The sequence below is a fragment of the Kogia breviceps genome, chromosome 2, assembly GCF_026419965.1.
Source record: "Kogia breviceps isolate mKogBre1 chromosome 2, mKogBre1 haplotype 1, whole genome shotgun sequence".
In the NCBI taxonomy this organism is placed as follows: Eukaryota; Metazoa; Chordata; class Mammalia; order Artiodactyla; family Physeteridae; genus Kogia; species Kogia breviceps.
The window spans coordinates 14,909,639-14,933,839 of NC_081311.1; the positions used below are offsets into that span (position 1 = coordinate 14,909,639).

General features: G+C 34.8%; 1 protein-coding gene across 2 annotated transcripts in view; it reads right to left on the reverse strand.

Annotated features, from left to right (window-relative positions):
* The window catches only part of ATRNL1 (attractin like 1), a 705,727-nt gene that overhangs the window by 205,894 nt on the left and 475,632 nt on the right, over positions 1-24,201 (reverse strand). For both annotated transcript variants that reach the window (XM_059054362.2, XM_067024581.1), the window contains exon 27: positions 20,353-20,460. In XM_059054362.2, coding sequence (XP_058910345.1) covers positions 20,353-20,460 — 108 coding nt within the window. The remainder of the gene's footprint in view (positions 1-20,352; positions 20,461-24,201) is intronic.

Here is a 24,201-nt window from a genome sequence, read left to right on the forward strand (position 1 = left end):
ATCCCCCTACTCCTAGTCTTTTATTTTAGAATATCCCTTAGTTGATGTCTACACATATATATCTATGGAAAAAATTAATATTTGAAGATATGGATACCTATAAATGGATAGGCAGGCTCCATCTATATTGAGAAGAAGTTTAGGTATCCTCAAAACCAAATGCAACAGTGATATACCACCATACACATATTAGAGTAACAAAACAAAGTTCAAAAAGTCAACAATACCTAGTAAGGATGCAAAGCAACTGAAACTTTTAGATGTTGTTGATGGGAATACAAAATGGTACAGCCACTTTGGAAAACTGTTAAAGTTAAATATACTTTTATGTTATCACCCAACAATTTTACTGATAGATATTTACCCAGGAAAAATAAAAACATATTTCCATATCAAGACCTATATGCAAGTGTTAATGGCAGCTTTATTCACAATAGTTCCAGACTGGAAATAATCCAGATGTCCATCACCTGGTGACTGGACAAATAAATTGTGTGCTCCATACAATGGACTGCTATTCAGCAACAGAACAAACTACTGACACCTACAATGACATAGATGGATCCTGAAAGCGTTATGCCAAGTGAAAGAAGTCAGACATCAAAGGCTACATAGTATGCGGTTCCATTTATTTGACCTTCCAGAAAAGGCAAAACTATAAGGAAACAATCAGATCAGTTGTTGCCAGGGGTTTAGGGCAGAGGGGTGGAATTGACTGCAGAAGGGCATGAGGGAACTCATTCTCTATCTAGACTGAGGTGGTCACTACATGACTGTGTACATTTGCTAGAACTTACAGAGTATGGATGAGGCTTAGGTTTATAATATACTTTCCTGTATTTTCCAAAGTTTCTATAATTAGAATGTTTTAATTTTCTAATCAGGGAGAAACTAACATTATATAAAATTAATAACTGATGTTATGACGTCTGTATTGCCTTGATAATTCAAGAATACATAGAAAAATAGTTAAATAATATGTCATTAAGTCAATCATATTTTCTCTCAGTACTTGATAAAAACTGTGCATACGCATTTATACATGCATTTATGTACTCATACACTTACACTTCATTCATTACAGCAGGAGACTGCAGGTATGCAGTTAATCAAATGTTATGATGGAAAGAGTGATCTTATATTAATCTCATTACAGTACATTTTCTTTGATTACTAATTATACTAAAATTAAATTTTCTTTAATGAATCAAAAGTATTCTGGGATCTCATTGTGCTTCAGGTTTATTATCAGGTGCATGAGTTATTATAATGCCTGAGAGCATGGCGAGTAACAGAACTAATCTGGGAGAGAAAGAAAGCAGCAGCAGGGGCAGAGGAGCAGGGGTAACAAAGGGGTGGGGAAACGGATGTCATTCTCCACAGTAGGTTCTAAGATAGTCTAGAGCACTGATTGTATCAGAAACACCTTTGTGTTGTCTGGAGTGCCTACTATAGTGCATGGCACGTTTTCTTGTTATTTTCTTTCCGAATAAATGGGTCATCAAAAGGTGATGTACTTTTAATAAAATGTTCTATGGAACTTCTTGAAATTCAATGTATATAAAGTAAAATTATTCTATTTCGGGAATGTACTTCCTAAAAGTTCCCCAAAACGTACACACAGAAGTCATAATGTATCATTTCAAAGAGAGATTCAAGGGCCACATATACAATACATACTTCAAAAATTCATATAATTTTGAAAGTGAATATTCTAACAAGAAGTTATAGGCAAAAAACTTAGGTAGGGTATGTGTGAGAGCAGTGGGCAGGCATATGAGAAATCTCTGTACCTTCTTAATTTTGCTGTGAACCTAAAAGTGCTCTAAAAAAGTAAAATCTTGAACAAAGGTACATTGGCTTAATAATACTCAGTATTTACTCACATTTACTCACACAGAGTACATAAATCATTTACACTTACTTTTTTTCCCTGTATGAAGATACATGTGTGCACGTGGACAACATAGTCTTTAAATACCATTTTCCAATTTGGTCACCAAAAGAGTTTGTCTGTTCACTCAAAATCACCATCTTCTCTAAACAAAGTTGTTTTTGGTTGTTTGTTTCTTAATTCTGGGCCATTGTGTGGGTTTCTTAGTGCATTAAAGTGAAGTAAGGAAGTTGTAATATTGGATGATTAGAACACATCTACTTAATTGTTAATGATCAATAAAAAGGCAAAACCAGGCAGCTCTAATAACTCAGATCTCTTTAAGATCTCGGACACTGAATTTCCACCTCACTCCTAATTAACTGTTATTCACAAGAGTAGGGACTGTGTTCCTATATTAATTTCTGTATTCTCAATGTTTGACATAAAGGAAGTACACAATAAATGTTAGATTAGTAAATAAATAATGAGTTAACTAATTGATTAATCTCAACTCTCTATCCCTTGAGCACCTATAATGTTAGCCACAGCCCTCTACCTGTCTTCCCTATCAAACTCCTCTCTCCTACACCCAGCAAATTTAAAAGAGGCTCTCATATTGGTATCCCAGCTTCTCTCATTAACTTGATTATCTTTATTCACCTTGTCAGTATCTAACCCTGAGTGAACCCTACTAGGTGCTTTCCTCATTTCTGATCCTAGCTTTAAGACAAAGTCCTTGTCCTTACTAAAATTCATGCTAAGTTCCTTCAGGTTTACACTGCTGCTTAGCAATCTTTTTTGTCACCTTAAGATAAGGTTTTTCATTCATCTCTTCCTTTATTCAAACGTTCTTTCTTTTTCTTTCAGACCAGAAGAATTTGTTGAATTCTACCAGATAGGCAACTTCTTGTAGGACAAGTGAACAGCAGAAACGAGGATAGAGGTAAGGGATGTTGGGTAGGGATCAGGTTATTGGGGTGAGAGGGCAAGAAAAGATGGAATAAGAAAGGAAGGGACTGTAGGATACGGCACAGTATGCAGAGGAATTTGAATTTTCACTGTAAGAGATGAGGATCCATTGGGGAATTTTGAGAAGGGTGATACACACATATCTGCACCCTAGAAAGATCACTTTGGTAGCAATGTGTTAAAAAGCCTGGAGGAGGGAGGTAGATAGAGGCAGGGAGACCAGTAAGGAGGGTAATATAGTAAGATCAGGAAAAAAAAGACCTTGAGGCTTGAAATCAGAAAAGAAGTAGTGAGTTTGAATTTAAGATATATTTACATTGTGGAACTGACAGGGCTCAATGACTGATAGAAAACGGAGAACAGAGTAGAAGGAGAAATCTTGGATAACTCCCAGTTTCCTGTCTTAACCAACTATCACAGCCTTTCCAACAAGTGTTCTGCATCTCTTCTATTATTCTTAAGCCTCCACCTTACACCCTCAGCTCACCCTAGGCAGGTAACCTTACTTCTAATAGTACCATAAAAAATAAGAACATCAAAGGTAAACTATCACATGGAACTGCTCAAAATCCCCTTTCATCTTTACTCATCATTTTCTTATCCTCTCTTATCTTTCCAAAATTAATCCTTATACTTGTCTCCTTGATCCTCTCTCTGCTTTTCCCTCTCCTCTATCCTAACCTACATTTTTTTTCCACATCATTGATTCTTCTCCCAGAGGAACTTCTCTTGAACCTGCCAGTTTCTTAAACTACTGTCTCATTTCCTTCCTTCCTTACCACATTATCAATTTCAAACCAGCAGTCCACCTTGTTGCACCCGTGTTCTCCTCTTCAACCCAGTCTTTGTGGTCTTGTGTCTGCCCTTCAATAGAAACGACTTCCTCAAAAGTCGCCAATGACTACACAGTTACCAAATTCCGTCTCCTCTCCCGGGTCCTCGGCCTCACCGACTGCTTATGAAATGGATGGCATTGTTTGCTACTTCATCCATTTTGGCATGCCTTCTTTTTCTAAATTCTAATGGTCTTAAACATCTCACTTTGCTTTCCCAGTCTGTCATTTGATACTTTCTTTCCTTCATTACGCTTCCAACATTTTAATTGTAGCAATTTCCAGAGATTCCTTGTTTCTCTTTTCTCTTCTCACACCCATGACTTCTAGCATGTATGAGGAACTTGCAGCATTCTGGTCCTTCCCTCTCTGTCCCCAGACTCCATTTCCATATTTAATCAGCTATTTAGTTCTGTAAATCCTGCCTCTTCCTAGTTTTCAATATGTTTGCTCCTTTACATTTTGACAGCCACTAGTTCAGGGCTTAAGTGGCCAGCTTGTTTCTCCATCTCAATTATTCTTCAAAACAACTAATGATACAGAATGCTGCCAAGTAGACATTTTCTAAAACCAATCACAAAATTCTGCTCAAAAAATTTCTGTGTGGTCCTTAGCATCTCGTTAAAATTGACTTCCATAATATGTTCCAACATCTACCTTGAACCCCATAATTTCTTCCTCATTCAGCTAATCCTGCCTTTTTACCATTTCACACACACACAACACTCTTTTCTGTCTCTTGTCTTTTACTCATATTGCTCCCTCAACTTCGTATGTCTCTTTACTCTTCCCCTATCTCAACTCTACTCCTTCCTCTACCTATTGACATTTCATCTATCTTTAAAGGCCAAGAACTACTACAATTTTTCATGAAACATTCAACAATATACTGAGTTTAAAATTTTTTTCTCTCTGTGCTTTTTGTCCTTTTTTGTATGGAAAGCTTTTTATTCTAGGTATAGAAAAATATTCATATTTCTTAAAAACACAAGTTTGAAATTTTTGTTGACTACATAATCCATTCACTTAATTCAAAGTTCACAAAATATAAAATAATGCATTAGTGTCCCTTAGCCATCCTGAGCATAAAACTCAAAACTGCATGAGTTTTGAGGTGTAGTATGTAGTATTTTTGTTATTCTTTTCTATGTATTCTACAATTTTTTTTTATTGGAGTTATGGTTGCTTTACACTGCTGGGCCAGTTTCTGCTGTACAGCACTATTTACAATAGCCAGGTCATGGAAGCAACCTAAATGTCCATCAACAGAGGAATTGATAAAGGAGATGTGGTACATATATACAATGGAACATTAGCAGTAAAAAGGAACAAAATTGTGTCATTTGTAGAGTCGTGGATGGACGTAGAGACTGTCCTACAGAGTGAAGTGAGTCAGAAAGAGAAAAACAAATATTGTATAATATCACTTATATGTGGAATCCAGAAAATGGTACAGATTAACTTATTTGCAAAGCAGAAATAGAGACACAGATATAGAGAACAAACTTATGGATACCAATGGGGGAGGGGAGGGTGGCATGAACTGGGAGATACGGATTGACATATATACTCTACTATGTATAAAACAGATAACTAATGAGAACCTACTGTATAGCACGGGGAACTCTACTCGGTGCTCTGTGATGACCTAAATGGGAAGGAAATCCAAAAAAGAGGGGATATATGAATACGTATAGCTGATTCATTTTGCTATACAGCAGAAAATGTTTTTTGTCCTTTTAGCATTAATCACATTGTACATACATATATATGTACATATATATAAAACATATAAGAGGTACTTTTGCATCTTATCTTTCCCATTAGTGTATAAATTCCTGGAAGGTAGAGACAGTATCTTTTCCATATCCATCTGTACTGACTTGCAAATAGTAATTTTGGTAAATATTTGTTGAATAAATTTATTATAGTATAGAATTTCTTTCTAAGACTGACTTTCTATTGTGAGATATGGAAAAATAAAATTGGGTTATTTTTGCTTTTGTTTCCTAAAATGTGTTAGAGATGAGAAAGTCCTTAAGAAATAATGACCTTTCTCCATGAAAAATTGCATATAAACTATCTATTTGATAGTCTGCTCTGTTTTTATATGCCATTAATGGTTAATCCAGTGCCTTTCTTCATGAACCAAAAATTAAATGAGACTTAAAATAAACATGAACAAAATTATAAGATATAAATATGAACAAAGATCTCTGGTATGAAAAATGTAAAACTGTAATCCTTGATTAAAAAGAAAATGTATTTTAAGATTTAAGGTAAATTTTCAGATTTAATATCCTAAATTTTGACCTGGTTGCTATTTTATTTTCTAAGAAAGCAAAGTATGAGAACATATGAAAATGTTTACTTAGCTAAAGTATAATATTATTGGTTTCTTAGATTCTACATATAAAATATCTAGCACTATACTTCCAATATCTGGGATTATACTTTATAAGATTTCTATTTGATTTAACAGCATTTTATAGAATTCTTACAGTCAGTTATTTCATTGGGGATCTAAACTTGATCAGATTATCTACTAATGCATGTAATGGAAAGAAAGAAGAAATATAAGTTAAATTAGTAACTGACTTTACATGAAATGTAAGCAGAAAATATATTAAACAGAGGCATAACTTAAGTGTAATAACTGCCATAGGGAACTATAGCCTAATAAAATATTTAAAGAAAAATCAGAAAATACAACTGCACACAATCAGACACACAACAAATCCCTCAAGACAATCTAAAAAGTTAGAAAAATGAGCCAAAAATATAGCTAGCTCTTTGTTATTGTTACTGAGTAACCAGTACTAATTAAAATATTAATATTAGTTTTATGTTAATATATTAAACATTAATATTTTGACATATATACAAGGAATGAGTGTTGAAAGTGTTTGACAGTATTCAAAAATACCCTTGAATACTGTGTGTTCTTGGTTGCAGCAGATATAATCTGCCCACAATTTTTTTTGGATGGGTCCAAAACTATCTGTTTTACCTGAGAGTAGGTAAAGGATAAGGATGGGAAGTGGGGTTGGAAATTCAGTCTTTTTTACTCAGAGCTGGAATACTGTGCTCAAGAATTGCTAAACTATATTTATGACTTTCCAATATATGATATTGTAGCCTACTTTACACAGCCACTTCTTATCTGCAAGACTGCTATATAAAAATAATTTATGCTAGCATTGCTTCAACTATGATATGACAGTATCCTTAAGGAAAGTATCGTTCTGCTGAATGACAGCCAATATGAATATAGGTGACCAGGGTTATAAGGCTTTTGTATTTGTAAATGTTTCTGTTTATCATATCAGACACCGCGAGGTGAAACTGGGCTTATGTTTTTGTTGTTGTTTATTTTCATCTTTATATTCTTCTGCATCAAAGTTTATATTCATTTAAAGTGATTTAAGATAAGATAACTATAAAGTTTTAATAGCTCAATGAAAACTTCCATTTATAAAATTTTAATTTTGAAAGTGCATAAAAAATATAAATACATATCTTTAGCTTTGAACTCACTGAATTCTAAGTGAAAGATGCTAGCAGTACTTTACTTACAAGTACAGTTAACCTAAGGCGTTTATAAAGCTAGGTATTAAGAATATAAACAGATGACTTTTCTCATGCCTAAACATATTGTGACTTCTGATTATATCAATTTAGAACCATGCAGATTCCAGTAATTTAAGTATTATATTATATTCATCCTATGTTAATGGGTCCTATTCTTATCATGTTAATTCCAAAGAATCAATCATCTTTAATTCTTAATTCATGCTCCATTCAACCATGAAATCCATTATAATTCTGTTATAATTCCAAATCTTATATTTCTAAAAAATTTTTGGAAAACATTTTCTGCTAAACGGTCTTGGTGAAGTCTTTTTATAACTTTAAAAGAAAGATAAAGAAAATTCTAAAGGCACCTGGGGAATCCATATCCTTCCCTACTTCAAGAACCAAAAATGTGCCCATAAAAATCTCCAATTTTTTTCTAAATAATTTTCTTAAAATAAGAAAGCCTTTTGTCTTCTAAAGTATTTGTTATGAGGAATGTGAGAAGATGTGACCTTTACAGTCTACTTCTCTCTACTACCAACTGAAAATCATCTTCTTTGAGGCAAACGGCTCCTGTGGCCTATGGGTAGTTATGTGCAAACAGGGCTTGGGTCCTGTAAAAGCTCTGGGTGAGGGAACTCCTGCTGAACGCTACCCTCTTTGAACTGGGGAAGTGCATAGAAATTAGCATCAAGACCCAGGGTATGAATTTTACAGAGACATGGTCTAGAGAGCTCCGTAAATACCAAGAGGAAGGTCAGTATAATCCCTAACAGAGTATCCTTGGGCTCTCTGGTCCTTAAGGGGCTAAGAAAAAACATAATAGGTATTCCAAGTCCTCCTTGTTCCTGAGCCTTAGGAAGTACAAAAAGATCAGTAGGAAATTGGCGGCTTGACTGTTTCTATACCACTAACCATTTACAAGTAGAGAGAACCCTCCCACCCCTGTTGCCTTCCACCGCCTCAGAGGTTGCCAATACTGGAATCTCAAAGTGGTGATAATGAATATAACAAGCTAATGCCAGGAGAATAACATCAATCCAAAAAGAAGAGAACCTGCACCCAGGAAAACTGAGCTGCTACTGAAGACAAACTATAATTTAAGTAGGGTCCTCTCACTACAAAATAACCAAATTCTTTTTAAAGCACTGCAGTCAGGGAACGTTCCAAGGCAACCAGCTAAAACTGGAAAGGGGAGCAGGGAGCAGCAAGCAAACATGAAAGCAGAGCTGCCCTGAGGATACAAGCTGATATAAGTAACTTACAAGGCAAGAAAGCTGAACTTGAGATCCCTGTACTTTGCCAGGGACCCTGGAAGAAATGGTTAAAGAATAATGGCAGGTCTTGGTTTCTAGCAGAAGCAATCCTCTTTGGAGAAAAGCATTCTATATTTAGGCCTCTAGAAAACCACAGAGTAAGATCAAAACAAATGGGAGCTCATAAGGATCACTAAACACACCAGGAAACAAGCCACAGTGAATGAAAGTCCACAGAAAGAAACTGATAGATTTAGATTTCCAAGGAGTTCAGGTATTAAAATGATTGAATGTAAAATTTAAAAAAATATGTTTGGAATAAAATGTGAGGGAATAAAAACTATCAAGCAAGAAGAGACTTTCAAAAACTGCTAAGCAGATTTGAAAAGAACCGAACAGAACTTGTAAAAATGAAAAAAATATGTGTTGAAAGATATCTAGTGGCTAGGGTAGACAGCAGATGATATACTACTGAACAAAGAAGTAGTAAACTGTAACAAGGCTCTGAAGAAATAAGCCAGAAGAAACACAGAGAGAGGAGATGGAAAACACTAAACTGAGAGATTAAGAGATTTTGAAGGTAGAATGAGAAAATCTGACATCCATCTAATCAGAATCTTAGGAGAACACAGAAAATGGAGGAGAGTAAACCTCAAAGGGATAATAACTGAGAATTTTTAGTAGTAAACAAAGACTTTGAATCCTCAGACCTAGAAAACACAAAATCTTACAAGAAGGATAAATACAAATAAATTTATGCTTAGGAAAATTATGGTAAGACTGCAGAACACCAAAGACAAAGAGATTTTAAAAGTCATTGGTAAGAAAAGCTAGATATGCTACAAAAGGATGACAATTATACTGTCAGAAGATTTCTCAGCTGCAACAACTGAAGCCAAAAGCCAGAACAATTGTTATATAAACAAAATGTTTGAGTATGGCACTCCTACTGCAAAGAAACTGGATGCTTGATAATGTGTATTTCCAAAACATTTCTTAGATTGCAAGCAATGGGGATGCTCCAGGGCTTGAGTGAAACTGAAGAGGCAAGCAGTGAGACACAAGCTAAGAGTCTATTATCAGAAGACATGTGCCAAAGCAATTTCTAAAGATAAATAATAGGAAGATGGAAACATTTCAGAAGGAAGCTCTGAATCCAAAGAACAGTGAGCGAAGAAAACAGTGACTATACAGGAAAATTTAAACACATACTGATCATGTAAAACAACAACAATAATAATGTTTAATTCAAGGGGTGACAAAACTCATAGAACTACAAATAAGATAACTGTGACATATGAGATGAAAACAAGATTTAAATTGTTTTTAGGACCTTTTATTGTTTGGGAAGAGCTCATTATTTTCAGACTGAAACTATGCCTGCTAAAACTTTAAGAGTAATCACTAAAAGAGGAGAAAAAGTGTATAATATGCATATCAGTTGAGGAGAAAAGGAAATATTGATTTTTAAAACTCTTCAAGAGAAGGCCAGCAAAGAAGGAAAAATAATTAAAAATTCAGTATAAATAGAAAGCAAAAGTAATGTCTGAAAATATTACTAAACCAGTTTGATAAGTAGAAAAAAATACAGAAAATATAACATTTTAATAGCAATATCCAGAAGGGAAATATCTGTAACAGAAAATTATAAACATTTAATATATGTGATTTATAAATAAGAAGCAAAATATGTTCCAAGAAGGATGAAGAAATATACTGAATAAGCTATGAATCATTTCCAAATTTTCTGTGACTAATATAGAATTCCTTGTGTAATCAGATTACTATCAGTAAATGCTATTAAATAGAAGAGGACATGGGAATAATAGCCAATAAAATGAACTAGGAGAAATACAGATGGTTAAAGACAATATGAAAATAATTGATTTTGCTAATAATAAGAAATCTGAAGGAGAATATAACATTTCATATTTCAAATTACCAAAATTGTTTTTAAAATGCTTTAAAACTCATTTTTGACAAAGATGCAGGAAAACAGCAATTCTCATTCTTCGTTAAAGGTAGTTTGAAAAAGAACATTTCTGGAAAGTAAGTAAGCAATATATCTCAAGATCCATGAAAGGTCATAATTTTTGATCTAGCAGTTTACCTTTTATAGGTTAGGATCAAGAGTTATGTACAAACATTAATTAAAGCCTTATTTATAATAGTGTGAAATCAGAATCAAACTAATTGAAAATAAAACAGCCAAATACATTATGTTATACTACAAAACAACATGGCATTTTAAAATCAAACTTAGAAGTGCAAAATGTTCTTATACTACTTGGTGAAAAAAACAGAATGCAAAATCACATATAGACTATACTTTCAATTCTGTAAAAATACATATATGCAAGAGGAAAATATTGAGGGAAGGAAATAAAAGTTCTGGCAATAGATATTTATGAATAGAATACTTATTTTGATTATGTCTGCATTTTTTTTCTACAATGAGGATTTATTATTTTTATCATCATAACATTGATAATAAATGTTAAAAAATAATTAAAATATTAAGTATCACAAGACAGCTATAAATCTCTAAAAAATAAGAAACCCAGGAAATCCTCAGTCCAACCATTGAAACTACTGTCCATGAAGATGCCAGGCCAGGAATGAAATGCCAGAGGGGCCACTAGCTGTACCCATCGGCAGAGAACTGGGCTCATGCTGCTCTGGGAGCAAAGCCCACAATGCTCTTAACATGAGAGATGCTCACTGCGCCTGGCCTTGATTTAAACAATGTGCCCGTCACCTTTTCTCTTACGTAGTGTACTAGGCTGAACTGTCTCAATTACTCATGACTATATGAGCATCTACATAAATGTTAGGTAATTCTATGCTTATAAATAGCTTTACAAGAAAAAATATTCCAGAGATACGTTCGGGCCTAAAATACATTCTCAATTTGAACTAAAATCAGAATATTTAAGAATTCTGTGAAAAAGAAATTTCTTGGGCCAATCTGAGACACAAACCCTGTTCTTGCTCTACTGGTGACTAAACTGTGATCTTCACCAAGGGTCTTAAGCTCACAGAGCCTCAGTTTCTTCAATAGTAAATAGAACAAACAAAATCTGCTTCAGGTTTTATAAGATTGACCTAGGTTCACATGAGACTGAGACAGTATATGTAAATACATTTTGAAAAATAGTATCTTAAACTCAGTTTAAGCACTTCACTTGTTCCCATGACCTACGAAACTCAAGTTCAAGCTCCTTACCTTGGCATATAAATCCTCAAAGTATATGTAAATAAATTTTGAAAAATAGTATCTTAAACTCAGTTTAAGCACTTCACTTGTTCCCATGACCTACGAAACTCAAGTTCAAGCTCCTTACCTTGGCATATAAATCCTCATCTCTATTGTTTGGAAAGCACTCTCTAGTGCATGCTTGGTGAACACCTAAGCACTAATTTTGTAGAATATAACCCAATGGTCATCTACATTTTCAAAAATTGAAATGTGGATAAATTAATTATGATGGGTAAAAAGGTTAACAGGGCAGTCCAGAATATGTACAATAGGCATAAGAGTTTTTGTTCCCTAAAACAGGAATGATGATTGAAAACATTCATGTTAAATACCTGGCAAAATTTCAAGCCTCCAAATATTCAGTCAACATAAGGGTCTAAAACTTAAGGGAAAAAACCTTCACATTTTATATTTTCACTCTATTGTTGGTTTTATTTTTTCCTGTTAAAAAAAAAGCCATGCATGCCATTACAGAAAGGACAATACAGATATGCAAAAAGAATAACCCATATATACTACCCACCTAGATACAACTATTATTAAGAATTTATTAGACCAGATACTTTTCAATGTTTATCAAAAATTAGATCACAATGTATATACCATTTTGTAAAATATAATAAATTAACTAACAAATCCTTTAGTTTTGGCCATTAAAGTGGTTTCCAGTTTTTCAATATTAGAGGTAGAAGAATAATTGGTTAAAAAATTAAAAATAAAAATAAAAACAAAGAATAATATCCCAACAAAAACTGTCAATGACAATTGAGGACTCATATAAGTTTATAAAACTGCCAACTCCCTCCCTCCTTCCTTCCTACCACTACTCTTCCCCCAAATAACCATGAACAGGGAATGTACATTCTTAATATCATTTCTTAACATCATTCTTAACATCATCATTTCAACCTAATGGGCTATAAATTAACTTGTTTGTTTGTGATCAAACTGTATGCTATACTTTTCATGTGACACCAGATCTAACAAGCCTAGTCAATCTAAGTCACTTAAGGGGCTCTAGGTTCTTTTACCTCATATTCTCATGGTTTCTATCAGTTACCTAGGAAAAGCATATATTTTGTTGTTTGAGAGGGTATACTAAGAGAGAATGTTGACTATTCCTCTCAATGAGTAAGTACAACAGCCTCTGAAGTTTTAGAGCTATTACAGTGCCAGTTAAAGAGAGAAAATCCTGTCTTATTTTCTATTTGGATTTTACAAACACAGAGTCTCTAGAAAGGCTTTCACAATGAGAACGTTATACTCATAATGACTTTAAAAGCAAAGTCCAGAATCTGACCACTTCTCATCACTTTTACTGCTGTGACCCTGGTCTCGCCTCTCGCCACCATTATCCCGTGCCTGGATTCCTACAGTAGCCTTGGAACAAGTTTCTCTCCCTCTATTCTTGCCCTAGTAGCAGAAACTTTGGGTTGATTTACACTCCACCCCGCCCCCACCAGTTACCATGTCAGTTTTCCACTAACTTCCAATGCCAAAGTCTTCATTTCTTTGCCTGAGGGCTTCCTCTGGCCTTCTGGGAAGTGGCCCTCAACCAGTGATTGGAGGAAGGTGAGGAATTGTCTGGGTGTCTGTAGTCTGACGTGCATTTTACCCTGACTCCCAGTTTCCCCGATGGGATTAAGCCCTAGTTGTCCATAGTGGTACTGACTGCTCTCCATTCCCTTTCTCATGGCTCCATTTCCCTACCAGCATATTCTTCAAATAAACCAATTCCTTGTCTTGCTGTCTGCTTCTCAGGAAACTATACAATATCACCTTTCAAACTATTCTCAACCCAAAAGGCAGAGTGATCTTTCTAGAAACAGATTATGTCAGTCCTCTCTCAAAAGCCTGCAATTGGTTCTCTCCCCTTTACTTAGGATTGAATGTGAAGACCCTTACAAAGGTTTACAAGGCCCTATATTATCTGCTTCCTCCTGCACCTGCCCCCACCCTATGCTTGCTGTTCCATGAACTTGCCTGGCATGCCCACCTTAGGGGCCCCTGCCCTAGCCATTGCCTTAGCCTGGAACACTTTTCCCTAGGAATCTGCTGCCTGGTTAACTCCCTCACCTCTTTCAAGCCTTGCCCAACTCTCATCTTCTCAATGAGGTCACCCTGACCACCACCCTATTCAATATAGCACACTCTCCCCACCTCCACAAAGCACTCCCCAAACCCTTATCCTGCTTTATTTTTTCCTGTTCCATTGTACTTACCACCTCCTAACATATTGAATAACTTACTTTCCTTGTTAGAATATAAACTCCATGAGGACAGGGTTCTTTGTTGTGTTCCCTGATGTTTCTCAAGTGCTTATTAGAACAGTGCCTGACGTATATGGAGCATTCCATAAAAATCTCTTAAACAATTATCATAAATTATCATGCTATTACTTGGTGGAAGAAAACTGATAAATATATACTATATGGGTCACAAGGTCACCACAAAAATAACCCCCTTTTTTTTTCTGCTGTGCTGTGCAGTATGCAGGACCTTAGTTCCTCGACCAGGGATAGAGCCCCGTGCCCACTGCAGTGGAAGCATGGAGTCTTAACCACTGGACCTCCAGTGAAGTCCTAAAAATAACCCTCTTTTAAAAATAAGTTTAAAGCCAACTAATAAATTGTGTTTATTTATAAATTTACATTCTAAGTACATTTATTAAATTTTAATAATGTATTTTGTCACTTTATTTAAATAAAGTCCTTAATGTTATTTCAGAATAGGCCTAGGCTTCAGAATTTGCTGTGTAAGCAGATCAATAAACCACATCATACTAAGTTATGTATATAAAAAAGAGCAATTTGGAGCAGCTTCCAGTGCAGTGTGACAATGGAAAATAAATCTCTCATATAAATGTATATGTACACATATGTATGTGTATATACAGCAGATAGATAACTTCTACTTAGTAGTAATTATTACAAAATGCTTAGAAAAGGAGGAAACAAAATATAATTTTAAACTTTATGCTTCTACCTCTATTATTTTCTAAAGTATGTCAAAGAAAGAAATTAGCATTAGCTGCTGATATTTACTTCTGATGTTTAACTTTTACAGGAAGAAGTAAACAATTTAAGATCTAAAAACAATCTACTGAACAACAGTATTTTCAACCTGAATTCAAAAAAATTTCTAAGTTGTCAATTTACTTGAGATTATTAGACATGTGAATATAGGGAACTTTAAATATCATAAATCATAATTATTTATCAAGATGAAGAAAACCTGGTACTGAACTTAGGGTTTTGAGGATGGAGGATAAAGGCACTCAATTAACAAAACTATCACCTTAATAAAGTGAATGTTAAAATACTATATGTTCTCCTAAATTGATCTACAGATTCAACACAATCCCTATCAAAGTACTAACAGGCTTTTTTGCAGAAACTGACAAACTTATTCTAAAAGTCATGTGAAAATCAAAGGACCCAGAAGAGCCAAACAATCTTCAAAAAGAAGAAAGTTGGAGGACTTACATTTTCTAATCCCAAAACTTACTATGAAAACTACAGTAATCAAAATAGTGCTGTACTGTCAAATGAAAGACTTATAAATTAATGGAATAGTATTGATATTAAAGAAATAAATTCTCACATTTATGATCAATTGATTTTCAATGAGATTCCCAAGATCATTCAATGGAGAAAGAAAGTCTTTTCAACAAGGAATGAAAAATTACCATATTACCCAGAAATTCCATTCTTTGTTACATACCCAAAAGAAATGGAAACAAAACTTGTACACAAATATTCATAGTAGCATTTTTGAAAATATCCAAAAAGTAGAAACAACCCAGATGTCCATCAACTGATGAGTGCAAAAACAAAATATGCTATATTGATAAAATCGATATCATTTGGCAAGAAAAAGGAATGAAGTACTGACTGATACATGCCACAACATGGATGAAACTTGAAACTATAATACTAAGTAAAAGAAGCTAGTCACAAAAGACTATGTATTGCATGATTCCATTTAAATGAAATGGAATGAAAATATACTAGAGGAAAACTCATAAGGACAAAAAGTAGATTAGGGCTAAGAGAGGCGCTTGGGGAAAAAGGGAGGGGGATGGTGACTGCTAAAGGGAATGGGGTTTCTTTTGGAGATGAAATCAATTTTTGAAAATGTTCTAAAATTGATTTCTGGTGATGGTTACACAACTGTATATATACTAAAATCCATCAAATTTTACAATTTAAATGGGTGAATTGTATGGTATATGAATTACATTTTAATAAAGCTGTTTCCAAAAAACTAACAATACTATATATTGGTAAGTAGAACCTGATCCCCAGATAAAAAGGGCTTTCTAAATGGGAGTATGCAGGTAGGTACTTTTCTTCTTTGAGGTTTTGAATTTAAGTTTTAGAAAACAAGTGATACAAAAGAGAGGCACACCAGTTATTCATATAACTGAATCATAATAAAAGAGAAAATAATAATGCCAACATTAAGATAAAGCTTTATGGAATACAAAGCACTTGCACATACGGTCCTGCAGCCCCAAAATGAAAAGCCAGAATGAGTCACTTGTCCCTCCCCTGAGTTCAAACACAGAGATAACATATAAGAAATCAGAAGGTTGATGACTCTCAGGACACACTCAGAGAGGTTAATACAAAGTCTTGAAGAAACACTAGGAAAGACTGAAAGTGATTAGGACTCTTGTAGGGAGTAAATGGTGACCTGTATTAGAAGAGGACTGGAGTCCACATTGTCCTGGGTGGACTGATGCCTACCCTGCCTGCTGTGGGGCAGAAAAGCATCAGAACCAGGCCAGTGCCAGCCCAAGGCTGCAAACTAATGACGGAGGAGTTCTAGAGCTCTGCTAGGGTGAGGGATCCTATAGCCACACTAGCAGGAGGCTGGACAATCCTAAGCATTCACTTCTCCCCACTTCAACTGCTGACCTGGCAGTTATACCAGAGGGAGGCTACCATCTGATAATAATGCTTGGGAAAGAAGTACTAGGTAGAAAGTTCTCTGCAGTGAAAGGGACACCCGTGGCAAATGAGCGGTAGTGCTTGAGCCCAGATTATTCATTATGAGCAGCTTCCTCACCTCCAACCTCTAAATTACCTATAAGAGCACAATCTAGAGTCAAGGATATTATGCCTATTTTTAAGTAGATCTTAATGACAAAATACGTGTTAATAGAATAACGTAAGAGTGAAAAAAAGACTGTAAGCACCATGAAAGAAATAGAAAAATGAAACAGTCTATACTAAAGGATGGCAAATATGAAACAATATTTAAATTAAATACAATAAATGGTTTCAGAAAAGGGAGGGTATTAGAAATATGAACCATAAACAAGCAGTTATGCAGAAAAATCACTTGCAAGTATTAACAACAAAATATGTAATTGTTGAAATGAAGTCAATGAATGGGTTAAACAGCAGAAAAGATACAATCTAAGAAAAAAATTGTCTACTGGAATACCAGGTTGAGGAGTGTTCCCAGAGGCATCAGGAAGAGATTAAAAAAGTGGAAATAATAAGAGAAAAGCTATGAAATATAGATGGTAAAAGAAGTATCAAGAGTATCTAATAGGAATTCCAGAAGGAGAGAGAATAGAGTAATAAATATTTTAAGAAATAGTAAAAAAGATTAGCCAGAACTGTACAAAGTTACAGGTCTGCAGATTTAAAGGGTATATAGAGTGCCAAACAGGATCATATTTACATATCAGAGAGAAATTTAAGAACACTGAAAAACAAGAGAAAATTCTGAAAGATTCCAAAAAGAAAATGGAGCTCATTAGTAAAGGACAAAGAATCAAACTGATACCAGACTTGAGACAATGAAGTCATATCTTTAAAGTTTTGAAGACAACTTTGAAACAAAAAGTTTATATCTAATTAAACTATTATTTACATTGAGGACAAAATCCATATATTGGTATATAGGTAGTTAAGGTCTCAAATACACAGAGTTTCTCTTTGAAGAAAATATTTGGAGGATTTATTTTAGTGACAAGTGAAGGAAATGCATGAGCAAGCAACTAGACTCAGAAAGTAAAGAAGAGTAAAATAAAGGTGGTTCACTGTTATTTAAATATGCTGTGATGCAGAAAAAGTGCACCTATAATATCTGGGTCAAAAATTCCAGGCAGTATTAACACAGGGTGGGAGAAACAGAGAGAGCTGAAAGCATGCTAATAACTGCGTTTGAGATGGGCAGGGCAGGAATTTGTAATAATAAGCTTTAGACACTGATAGGGAAAAATAGTCATTTCTATGAATCTTGGTAAGTAAGGGATAACTACCGGAAACATAGGAATAGAGTATTTAATACTCAGTTTAGTAGAAGAAAATCAATTTATCCAAAAGAAGCTGTGAAAAAGAAGCAAGGCCAGTAACAACAACAACGACCAACACACACACACACACACACACACACACACACACACACACACACACACACACACACACCAGAGTAGCTAAAATGAGCCTTGGTAGACCAGTAATTATTGTCAACGTAAACAGATTAAATTTACCAATCAAAAGACAGAAATACAGAGTGACGGGGAAAATAAAAAGCAAACAGTCTTTTCTACAAGGGATAGGTGTAAAACAAAAGGATACAGAGAAGTTGGGAATAAAGGAATAAAAGGACTACCAGGCAAATATGTGGGAAAAGAAAGTAGAGGTAGAACTTTTTAAACTCTACAAAATAAATTTAAGGCTAAGAAAACACCTGAGAATACTTTCTTGAACACTATTAAGCAGCAACTGACCAGCTATGATGATACACAGTTATTACATTTGTTTCTTAAGCTTCTGAGTTTTCTAGTGCTTTGATTATTCCTATTCTACCTTGGCCTGCATATGTATCATTTACATTCGTTTGTCTCCTTTCACCAGCGTTTGAGAATGTTTTAAACAAGTGAGGAGAAAAAGGAAGTGAGATTCAAACAGTTCAGGTTTTCTATTTGTTAAAGGTTCCGTACTAAAGTTATTTAAACTAAGGGCCAAAATGAAATCAAAGCACTTACTGTAAAATTAGAAATTAGAGCACTTCTCCCTAAGTAATGGAAGATATACCCATAAATTTTCTAATGTTCTAAGCTTCCATGGCAACCTGTGATCTAGAGTAGTAAAAAATCAAGTACACAAAAGCTATTAATAAAAAAGTTTCATAGAGAAATGCCCTCTAAAATCTGGTCCTTTGTATAGCATCCATGAGGTCTGACTTTATTTTTTTCAGAATGACCAAAAATTCTATGGACAAAATCAATTATATTTGTATCTCGATATTTGGAGGAGTCTATTTTTATATTCCTTGCTTTCCTCGAGGAAAACCAAAGTCTAAAAATAGCAACATGAAGTTAATCACAAAAGGGTACTTTTTAAAAAGCGAATAAAATATTTCAATTGTATAGTATTTTTTAATCTTCCTGCTTAAACTTCTTCCCACATATGAAATATAAATTTAAAAGGTAAGCATACAATAAAATTACTATGCCTCAAAATGTTTTGATTGGATGTTAATCACAATCTATGGATTTTTCCCCTTTGGGGGTTATGATTTTCATAAATTTCATGCATTACTTCAGGATTCTAATATCACATTTACATGCACATAATCATTTCTCTTTCACCATACTCTATTTCTGCATTTGCAGTAAAAGCATATACTAATACAGCCATCATATAAAAATATTCACTGGGCTTCCCTGGTGGCGCAGTGGTTGGGGGTCCGCCTGCCGGTGCAGGGGACGCTGGCTCGTGCCCCGGTCCGGGAGGATCCCACATGCCGCACAGCGGCTGGGCCCGTGAGCCATGGCCGCTGGGCCTGCGTGTCCGGAGCCTGTGCTCCGCGGCCGGAGAGGCCACAACAGTGGAGAGGCCCGCGTACCACAAAAAAAAAAAAAAAAAAAAAAAAAAAAAATTCACCATATTCTACAATTCTCAATGTTCAAAAAGTGTAACTATGTAATTAAAATGCATCTCATCTCCACCCACCTTTTTTTTTTTTTTTTTTTTTGCGCGGTACGCGGGCCTCTCACTGCTGTGGCCTCTCCCTTTGCGGAGCACAGGCTCCGGACGCGCAGGCTCAGCGGCCATGGCTCACGGGCCCAGCCGCTCCACGGCATGTGGGATCTTCCCGGACTGGGGCACGAACCCGTGTCCCCTGCATCGGCAGGTGGATTCTCAACCACTGCACCACCAGGGAAGCCCTCCACCCACCTTTTATAGCCAGCTTTGTTAATAGAGAATGATGTGAATTGTTAACAGAGGGGCATTGCGCACTCCAAGGACTAGATACAGGCACTGTGTTTCTTCCATCACACCTATATCTTAAATTCCTTCAGCTCCTATTTATCAGGGAAGGGCTGCCAGGTGAGCAGTCTGTCACTCTTGCCTAGACTAATAGATTCTCCAGTGGCTTTTGTTACAGCTCATGTCATACTATTAAAACTATGCGCCTTGAAAATGGCATAACATATGTAGCTGAATCTTGTCAAGTCTAGATAATCAGACTCTGGCTTCACAAGCAGATGCAGCTTAGAGAAGTAATATACATATGCAAATCACAGCGGTCCCCTTTCAGCACCACTGTTCCTACCTCTAATGACCCACGAAGAAAGTCTGTTTGTTCAGCTCCCACTTCCAGGGCTACGTCAACAGAAGCAAAGGGACGGCTGGCCATCTGCTGTCGTTCTCGAAGCAGTTGCTGGAGGGGGTTAAAAATCACTTGTTTTAAAACATGTTAAATCCAACAATATCTAGTTCCATGTTGAACACAATGGCATTCAAAATTGAGAAGTCATCTAATACACATACTCATATCTAGATCATTAAAAATGAAAATTATTTTCTCCCCATGGCCTGGGTTATATTTCCATAGAGGCTTTAAATGTATGGTGCCTCCAAAGAACATTTCCCCTGACCTCCAGCCCACAAGCCTAATGAAATGTACTCAAAAGCACTTTGAAAACTTCAGATGAGAGCTGCTACTTAAGTAAAAAGTGCTATTATGATGATGGCTATGCCAAGTTTTCCCACTCAGAGTAACTCATACTTTTGTCTTAGCTGAAAGCAAGTGACAGTAAAAATGTTTAAGAAAAGATAATCAAAAGTTGTCAAAACGCATTAATAGAGATTAAAGGAACGTGTACCTGCCCAGACTAAGACTTGTAAGTCATCAAGTTCCCCTGTCAATTGCAGGAGTTGTTATTGTCAGTGTTTTCAACTTTATTCAAAGCCTCTGTTCATTATTTAAATGTTCATTATTTAAATGAGGAATGATTAGTAGGTTACAAAACGTGTGCCAGGGCTTCTAAAACACTTCCGGATATTTGTTTCTTTCTATTTGTGTCTCTTCTGGGCTTTGCTCAAACTAAAACCAATAAACCGGCAAGTCCCAAGCAAGTACTCAGCTAATTTATATTTCTGCCTCTCCTTGTAATTATAATATTCATTAAGTCATGATAAGAAAAAATTGATGACCAGCACTAGATATTGCAAATCTTGCCCTTCTCATTCTACACAGCTAATACAATTATTATTAAATATTAAAAGTGGATGAGCAATGCAATTAAATACTCTTTCAAATGAGAAGAAAATCGTATCATTGAAGAAAGGCAAAATCCTTGAACACAATGAATGGCTTCATTATTCACACAGATTTTTAAAGATTCACTGGAAGTAACTTAAAACATTAACAACTGGTCTTTGAATGTAAATGTGTGTAGCAGTGGCATCATTCATAAAATTCCCTTTGAGATGACGAAGGAACAAAAGCCAACGCTTGATGGCAGTTTATTATTTAACATTTGTATTTTAATGCTTGTGACACAGCAGTAACAGTGTTCATGTAATGAGCATCTAAAATATAATTTAAGGCCTTGCTTTTATTATTAAAGAGAGAACATCTACTTGCTAATACAGGACAGAAATAATAACAACTATTACTCAGTAGTAGTTTGAATTCTTAAATTATATGTATTTTTAGGAGTAATGAAAACATACTAAAAACATATTCAGAGTAAAAAGTAAATGTGATTTAAACAACTGAATTATTCAACTTAATATAAACTCAGATTTGTACTATTAAAAATACAGCTGCTGGCAAACAGAATCTTGTTTGTGTCTCTCTCAATAGGAGTGGCCAACTGATCTGAATACCATGTCTATGAAAAATGCAAACATAATGTTACTCCAAATACCAAGGGATGCTAAGTGTAGAAGACACAATGCTCTTATTATCTGGTAAAAAACATAAACACACACACATACAAATATACAAACTGCCTTTGCTACCATAATATAAAAATTCCCTTGAGAAAACTGTAAATTCTTGTTTGGATCTTAACATGATTTTCTAACATCTGTATTAAAGTTTCTTCATTTGTACTAGTTTTCCTTAGCTTATAAATGGCATCTCATATAATTGATTTTTTAAAAAATGAACATTTTCTCTTTACTCATTTTACCTTTTCCCTACACCTAAAAGTAAAAGGTCTACAAAATATAATTAATGAATACTCAATACCACAAATTGTAATATACATCTATAAATATTCTACAGCCACTATATTTGACAAAGAATAGATTCCTCTGGAAAATAATGTATTATTGTGACCCCCACCACTCATAGTAAAGAAAAATCAGTGATTGATACTTTTATTCATTAAAAAAATATACTATAGGATAGAAAGGCATTTTAAAAGATTCCAGTTTGTCTTCTGAGCTTTGAGTTTTCATCACTTTTTAAGAATTGAATGCTTATTACAGTATGCTTTGCAAAGAAGAAAAATGTTGTTATTGTCCAGGACCATAACACTGTAGTTTGTAAAATAAGACATGGTGAAATAAAAAGAATAAGAGCACAAGATACTGTGCAGTAAAGGATATAAACAGGGAATTAGCCAAATGAATTCATTCCGGGTCACTTAGCAGAGGACTAGTTCGAGGACTTTGGCTGACATTCTGACTTCGGGAAACTAATGCTAATGTTCTGACTGGGAAACTTAGGGAGGGTAAGTAATTTTATCCTAAAACACTCTTGCTTTGATATGATGGCCCTAAAATAATAAAATGGAACAAAGTGAGATTCTCTTTGCTACTAAGTCCCTGGCTCTTAGCCATATCCTTAACAATTGTCCTTTCTCTTGCCAGTTAACAACTATATGCATTACTTCCTGAATTTTGCCCCTTCTAGGTCAGAACAAAAGAGATATAAACAGTATGCTTACAACTTAAATTTTGTCAAAATATCGTGGAAATATTGATAGGCAAAATACGTAGACTCTGGAATTAGGAACTGTGTTTGAATATGTTTTTCCACTTTGTAGCTGTTTGACCTTAACCAAATTATTTAGACCTCTCAACGCCTCAAATATTCTCATTGCAAAGTTGTGCTATTAATAGTGCCTACACCTAGACATCAGAGGACTTGTTTTGAATCCCAGCTTCTCCACCCATTACCTATTGTACAATCATCAAATTCCGTAGACTTTTCTAAGGCTTCTTTTTTCCTCTCTATAAACGGGAATAGCAATAATATCAGAAGATTGGGACTAACAAGATAATGCACTTGCACTGCTCAACACAGAATCGAGCACATTGTGAGAACTCAGTAACGGTTCATTGGTACAATTATGATGTTAAATTTCAAGCACTAATTTTGTCTTTAAAGATGGCACGCTAATTACCACAGGCCCATTTTCTTCGGCACTAGTGACACATTTTGCTCTATTAGTCTCCCTTTTAACAAATGTTGCAAATTTATGAGACAGTTGGAAAATGTCATGACTGTGGTAAAATGAATTTAGATTTGGAACTGCTTTCTGCCATTTGTGACTAAGAATGATAAAAACTCAACCTAAAACTTAAGGGGAAATACAGAGTACTTCCTTAAGAACTTTCAAAAATTGATTAACTTATTTTGTGATTGTGATTTTTATATAAAATGAAGTTTGACATTTTATATATAGATAAGAAGCCATTTAACAGATGATTTATTTTATAACTAGTCTTCAGTTGCCAATTTTTTAGGAGAAAGAAAAGGCCAAAAGAACAAATTGATCATAATACAATAGATTATAATCATGTTGCCATAAACATTTTTGTGCAGAACATTTTAAAATTATGGATAGTCTTAGTGTCATGTTTGTTATCTATAATAATTGTTTTATTATTCAAAATCTCTTACAAAACAAACCATTAAATTAAAAATAATATGAAAATCCATGCTTCAATTTGGCAACTGGGAATGGTCATTGATTCTATCAAATGTACATATGAAATGCTTCCATGCAATACTACTACTTCGAATATCATATCATTCCCCAAAAGTTCATATTAATCACCTTTCCAAACACTGTGAAGGCTACAACTCTAATGGATTTCGGATAATAATCCTTAAAAACACGGACACTAAAGAAAACAGTAACTACTTCTGTTTCCAGTT